The sequence below is a fragment of the Micropterus dolomieu genome, linkage group LG08, assembly GCF_021292245.1.
Source record: "Micropterus dolomieu isolate WLL.071019.BEF.003 ecotype Adirondacks linkage group LG08, ASM2129224v1, whole genome shotgun sequence".
Taxonomy (NCBI): Eukaryota; Metazoa; Chordata; class Actinopteri; order Centrarchiformes; family Centrarchidae; genus Micropterus; species Micropterus dolomieu.
In genome coordinates this window covers 24,389,182-24,396,476 of record NC_060157.1, presented here as the reverse complement: position 1 = coordinate 24,396,476, position 7,295 = coordinate 24,389,182, and the positions used below count along the sequence as shown (strand labels likewise).

At 39.1% G+C, this 7,295-nt stretch overlaps 1 protein-coding gene across 1 annotated transcript in view; it reads right to left on the bottom strand.

Moving 5' to 3' along the window:
- The window catches only part of fam50a (family with sequence similarity 50 member A), a 28,146-nt gene extending 24,977 nt beyond the window's left edge, over positions 1 to 3,169 (bottom strand). The window contains exons 1-2 of the mRNA XM_046057174.1: positions 2,920 to 3,169; positions 2,080 to 2,164 (exon numbers count right to left, since the gene is read on the bottom strand). Of these exons, the coding sequence (XP_045913130.1) occupies positions 2,080 to 2,164; positions 2,920 to 3,030 (196 nt within the window). The 5' untranslated portion in view covers positions 3,031 to 3,169. The remainder of the gene's footprint in view (positions 1 to 2,079; positions 2,165 to 2,919) is intronic.
- Positions 3,170 to 7,295: the final 4,126 nt, after the last annotated feature.

Below are 7,295 nucleotides of genomic sequence, written 5' to 3'. Positions count from 1 at the left end.
GAACTCGTTTGTGTTACAAGGTGTGAATGGTGAGCAGGTGTGTTAAATTTGGTGTTATCGCTCTCACACTCCCTCATACTGGTCACTGGAAGTTCAACATGGCACCTCATCGCAAAGAACTCTCTGAGCATCTGAAAAAAAGAATTGTTGCCCTACATAAAGATGGCCTAGGCCAGCGGTCAGCAAATAAGTCTGGCATCGGGACAAATTTTTTTCAAGCCGTTACATGGCAGGCCAGAACAAAGTCTAATTATTTCAAATCTTTGTATACTTGTGTGCATGTTTAGCTCAGTCGGTACTGTGTGGTACTCCCGTTTGGAAGGTTGTATGATCGATTCCACCTAACTGAGAGTATTTTTTTCTCCCTTGTTAAACAAATTGATCATAAGGACACTTTTGCACATGCTCACAATAAAACATGTGCTGCAGTTTGTGTGCTTCCCAGCGTTTGATCCGCATTCATAAACCTATGCACGCTTATTTTCATTTGTCTGAGGGAGTTCAGGTGAATCCAATCACACGTTTACAGAAGACTTTTTCAGAGGTGTGTCAAGCAAGCCAGAGTCTCTTTTGAATGTCGTTCAGAACTCTACAAAGTAAAAGCTCTCAATGAACTTGTCATAAAGCATTGCTGCACAAAAAGTTCTCGTGCTTTTATTTTGAAGGCACAATCACTTAAGAGGAAGTGACTGTGTGAGTAACTGTATCTGTCATGACTGAGATCTATTTCAGCACCAGCTGCTATAAATTTATTTATTTTTCGGCTATCAAAGCCATCTGGCCGCGGGCCAGATATTATTGCTGGTGGGCCGGTTGTGGCCCAAGGGCCGCCCATTGCCGACCACTGGCCTAAGCTTTAAGAAGCTCAGTGTCATATCCAGAGGTTGTCTTTGGGAAATAGACGTACGAGTGCTGCCAGCATTGCTCCAGAGGTTGAAGGGGTGGGGGGTCAGCCTGTCAGTGCTCAGACCATACGCCGCACACTGCATCAAATTGGTCTGCATGGCTGTCGTCCCAGAAGGAAGCCTCTTCTAAAAATGGTGCACAAGAAAACCCGCAAACAGTTTGCTGGAAGACAAGCAGACTAAAGACATGGATTACTGGAACCATGTCCTGTGTCCCAAGATAAACTTATTTGGTTCAGATGATGTCAAACGTGTGTGGCGGCAACCAGGTGAGGAGGACAAAGACATGTGTGTCTTGCCTACAGTCAAGCATGGTGGTGGGAGTGTCATGGTCTGGGGCTGCGTGAGTGCTGCCAGCACTGGGGAGCTACAGTTCATTGAGGGAACCATAAATGCCAACATGTACTGTGACATGCTGAAGCAGAGCATGATCCCCTCTCTTTAGAGACTGGGCAGCAGGGCAGTATGATAACGAATCCAAACACACCTCCAAGACGACCACTGCCTTGCTAAAGAAGCTGAGGATAAAGGTGATGGACTGGGCAAGCATGTCTCCAGACCTAAACACTGTTGAACATCTGTGGGGCATCCTCAAACAGAAGTTGGAGGAGCGCAAGGTCTCTAACATCCACTAGCTCCGTGATGTTGTCATGGAGGAGTGGAAGAGGACTCCAGTGGCAACCTGTGAAGCTCTGCTGAACTCCATGCCCGAGAGGGTTAAAGCAGTGCTGGAAAATAATGGTGGCCACACAAAATATTGACACTTTGGGTCCACTTTGGACATTTTTACTTATGCTGTGCTCACTTTTATTGCCAGCGGTTTAGGCATTAATGGCTGTGTGATGTGTTATTTTGAGGGGACAGCAAATTTACACTATTATACAAACTGTACACTCACTACATTGTAGCAAAGTGTCATTTCATCAGTGTTGTCACATGAAAAGATATAATCAAATATTTACAAAATATGAGGGGGTGTACTCACTTTTGTGAGATACTGTATATCAATGCAAAATTATGTTGCTTATTTCAATTTCCATAATAAAGTAAAAGTGTGAACATTCCAGCTGCCAGCTCTTCTGTAATCCTTTAATCCAGACATTTCTCATTCACCTAAAAATGACGAGGTTGATGTTTCACATGAGGGTTCATGTGCAACAACGACAATACTTACCCACTGTGCTGGACTTCAGTTCTGCTTCTACAGCATCATAGTGAGCTGAGAATTTCTTATCAATGTTGGATTTGACCATGTTGTCCTGCAAGAAAGAGACAGAAGAGAATAAACATCCAAATAATTCAATAATAATAATAATATTTAGCCATTTCTTTATAGCATTTTGAGTGACAGGGTGCCAATAAGAGAGGGTACAGTAATATTAAAGCTGGGGTAACATTAGGCAATTTATTTCAGAAGTACTTTTGTTATGTTTGTTGAAATTCTCTTAACATCAACAAAAGGTAGGCCATTAATCTTTAGAGTCTTATTTGCAGCTGGATCACGTAGCTTGGCTTTATTCTCTACTGTACGCTTATGCTTCTTTGTAATGGACAGTTGGTATTAATATTTGCGGTCTTGATTGTCTGCACTGGTAGTTTGAGGAAGTTTTTGACGTTCTTTCGGCAAAAGAACTCCAAATTTTTAAACCATATAAAAATCTTCAAAATGTAGTGAATTTATTCCCAGTATAGCTAACAGCCTAATTGCGGAGAATCAGAAGAAACATTAACTAAGTTTTTTTTATTATCTCGTGATTGTTAACCATAACAAGATCCACTAAAAGTGTAAGGCACAGATGCGCAAGCTTAATACATGCTCCTACCGTAATGTCCATACGCACGTAACGTAACCGCAAAACAACGCGAGGACTAGTTTGACAGTGTTTTACTAAGTGGAGGCTTGACGCACTGTTTTGTTATTTTTCACAAAAGACATGAGACAGTAACAAATTATCTCGCCGTAATACCGCGTGAATGATGAATACGTTACAATTTAGAGAAAAAAGTTACAAACCTCTGCTATCTTCTGTTTCAGCTGTTCAAGCTGCTCTCTTTCTTTTTCTCGTTTTTTCATCAGCTGCATGGCTCTCCCAGCCTCACTGGCAGCTCCTTTGTACTGCGCCATGTTGCTTACTTTGCTTTCGACGCTTGCGTATAAGTCACAGATAACAAACAGTAGAAAGATAAGTTAGACTCTAAAATAAAATGTTTAGTTTTCCAGAATTGAGAGGGCAGACCATCCAGCACACCATAATAACAAAAATGGCGAGGACGAAGTGCATGCTGGGTAGATAGGCCAGATGATGCCTTCATGTACCTCAAGAAACCTTGGAATTTTATCGCGTTCCAGCCCGGTCAGAACTGGGAAATTACAAGTTGAAATATCCAACTTCCGACCTCAAAGCGTTTCAGTTGCATGGTTGTGCATGACGCTAAATGTAAACAATAAACGTAGCTGACCGTGACAAACTTATGTTTCTTTGGCAAGTTTATGCACAGTTAACCCCTCAGCGGTGCACTTGGTGTTAATTAAAAGGATGGCCATTTTATTAAAAACAACTGAAAATACACGTTACTCGTTAACTGTGTATCCTTCTGACTAGAGCAGTCGGTAATTTTTAACATTTTCCTGAATAACTTTTGGGTAGAGAAGATGATTTTCTGAGATTGTTTGCTGTAACCAGCTACCTGATAACATTGACAAAGTATTTCTACATCAATTTACATGCAGAACAAGTTTTACTATTTGATATTGGTATGTATTATTTTAATTTAATACTTTACTTTGCCTTTTAGTTTTTGCTACTCGTGAAGTGAGTTCACAAGTAAGTGGCGTTGCAGGGTAGTTTTTATAGTTGGAGATTGGAAATTTCCGAGTTACGATTTGCCTGGAACGCATCATTAGTCCCTCCCACCCGAGATGCGAGCTTTAGGAGTCGAGAAGTAGTGATGGCGAGATGAAGCTTCATGAAGAATTGAAGCTTTCCATCCAGTTGATTCACAAATGGGCCGAATGTTCATGGTGCTTCATTTGCTCTACTGTGCTATCAAGTGAACAATAAATGTAAAACGGGCAGAATTATTATAATGGTACCACGGCTTTGGTGTGTGAAGCTTTGAACTGAATAAATGAATGATAAAGGGTGAAAAGAGGAGCTACAGCAATGTGCAGTATGACAAAAAATATGGTGTTTTTTGAAAATGAAACCATGTAAACCTGTTCTGGTACGACCCCTAAATACGATTTTGAACCTGAAAATGAGCATAATACCACCTCTTTAAATAGGTTTCAATTTTGAGAAAATATGGAGATTTACCCCTAACACTAAAAGTAGTATACTAACATATTACAAAAGCAATCTTCATAGTAAACATGTATTATATTAGAGCAGTAGGTTCTTCGTGGTGGGGGGGTGATGCTGAAGGTCAGGAGTGCTGGACCATGGTGAGATAGAATATAAAACATGATTGTAAATGCCTATTATAATATGCCATTTATAAGGAATCACACTTAAAATATAATATTATTTTCTTTCTCTTATTTCAGTGTCTGCATCCATCTTTCCCCTTTCTTAGTCTCTGTATGCCTTCTTTCCTCAATCTTTGAAACTGATGTAAGTTGAAGACATGGCACTGTTATATTTATTCAAAATATATTTTACCACTTCAAAATAAGCCCCGCGACCCTGTACACAGTATAAGCGGTTGACGATGGATGGATGGACTTCAAAATAAGAAATAAAATTAGTAATACTGAGTTACTACTTATTAAACCTGTCTCACTTTTAAAAGTATAGCTTCGATAAGAAGCTAGGACTTTCATATTTACAGGTTCAGGTTTATCTACCAACATTAATATATCATAGTGGCTGAATGCACCATATTGGTGAACACTTTATACTTACTGGATATGTATCCACTAATTACATAATTACTTTGAAAAAATACCATCATATCACATCATCATCAAAGTTCTTGTGTGAGAACCATTTGAAAAAATACAACAAAAAAAAAATCACTAACTAACAAACTATCTATTGTTTGTTAAAGCTGTTAATGAAGTTCCAAAACTTAAAAATCCATAACTTTCTCATTCAAACCTATGGAGCTGTTTACAAAAAAGTTGAATGGACGTCATCTACAGCCAAGTCCAATTGCTCTTGATTCAACTTTTCTTGGATAAACATGACCTGGATAACTGAGAATCTTTACAGATGTGTAGGTTTGTCTAACCATCTCTCTCGTTCTCCCTCTCACAGCACAAGAATCACAGGGGGATTCAGTGGAGTCTAAAGATGATCTGCAGTGATGTTTTTAATAAACCAAACATTAAGCCAATGATGTGTTCTTTCTTTGTTGAAAAGGTACAAATGCAGTGTTTAATTACCTTAACTTAGCATCTCAAAATATTGACTTAGTATCTCAAGATAATGACTTAGTATTTGATAATAAGTTAGTATATCAAAATTTTGACCTAGTATTTCAAAATTACAGAAGCGCATTGCATACACACAAGAATAAACACTGTAGCTTATAATTATGAGGAAAAAATGTGGTAATTACAAGATCAGCAATCAGCACAAATGGAAAGGTGCTACTTACTGGCCACTGCTGTGCTCAGCAGACCCACTGCACAGCCGCAAAAAGGTAAGGAATCAGCTTGATTAGCTTGATACTTGCAATGCAGAGGCTATAAGTTAATGGACATTTCGTTGCTAGTAGACTTTATAGAAGGTTTATAGATGTAATCCACAGCATCTGAGTCAGTGTAGACTGTCATGGCCTCTCTACGCCTCCCCTGGACTCTGTGTTGTGTTTTGGTAGGTGTTGTGTGGTGTCGTGTGGAGGGAAGAAGGCACCAGACACTGGATTTGGGATTGTGGTTGAGACCTTGGCTGGTCTTTATTGCGCCAATGCAACGATCCTCTCTCTGACTCACAGCAAATACCTTACATGACACGGAGAGTAAACATAAACACGCTTATCTTCTTACAAAAATAAATTAATTTCTTACTTAAATAATATTATAGTATCCAAAATAAAGAGCAATTAAAGAGGTGGTGTTTTGCTTTTTGGCTTTTTCCCTCTCCTTTATTGAGTTATATATCTTTTTTGTGCATTTAATTTGTTTGCAAAATGAAAAAGCCCAAAGTCCACTCCAAGTCCTCGGCCATTGGAACCCGCAAATGCAAGCCATTTATGGTAAACATAAATAAACTATATTCAATGGAGCAGTGCTGAGTATGAATTTGAGCTCAAGAGTCTGATAGCTTGGGGAAAAAGGCTGCAGTCTGGTGGTGCAGCAGCAGAAACTTCTATATCTCTTCCCAGAAGGCAGCAGGGGAGGAGGACTGTTGACGAAGTCGCCTATCAGAACGAAACCAACGTGGTAGCTAACGAATGACATCTGTACCGTTGTGTTCACTGTGGCTTTACTTTGTCTGTGCTTGTAAAAGTCCACTGTGTGCAAGTCTTGTTACATAATAGATAACAACTCTCTCTGTCTTTCTCTACAAAATGCTAAAATGTGTCGCCGTTAACCTGGGTTAACACATTTCCTGTAATTTATTTGCCTCCTGTATGTTCTCATGTAACCAGGTTACATAATTGTTAAAATGGAAAAATACATATAAAAAGGTAACAGTGCCGGATATCTGTATGCACACGTTTTCATGTATGTTGTTCTGTTCCAACAATTTAACACAAATTGTGTTGTTTCATTTATTTATGGTGATTGAATAGTGAATTTAAATCCACTATACGATTAATGTGTTGTTGTGTCAATGCATTTTACTTTGGATTTGCCACTAGACAGAGCATGCAATGTTTGTCCACATGAGATGACAATTCTACACTATTGTCCTTTGTCCTGAATGCAACTGTGGAATAACTCTGCTTTTACTACAAACCTGACGAGCTCAGAGAGATTGAGTTAGACAGGCGACATACCACAGAGATCATATATGCACATTGCTACCCTAACTGGTACATGCTAGAGAGGTTATCAGGCTGAGGTGATCTCAGAGTACAGTAGGTTTATGGCAGTTTGAAGGAAACCTCTTGTGCGTGTGGTTTGTCAATAATTTTTTGCCCATTTTGTATTTTGAAGTGCCAGGGGAGTAGATTGCAGAATCCGTCCAGATGTGGAGCACCTGTGTCCACCTCTACCCGATATAAAAGTCCCAGCTTCCAGCTCATGCTCCTTGCTGTTTTGTTTAACTTTTTGTTTTTACTTTTATTCCACAATATATGAACACTAGTGATTTAAAATTATGACTCTAGGTTCCAATCCATAGGTTCTATCATTATAATTACTGTTTCAACACATTATTTCAAGTCATACAAAACAACTGTTACATTTGTAACCTTTTAATATCGATGTTTTCATGA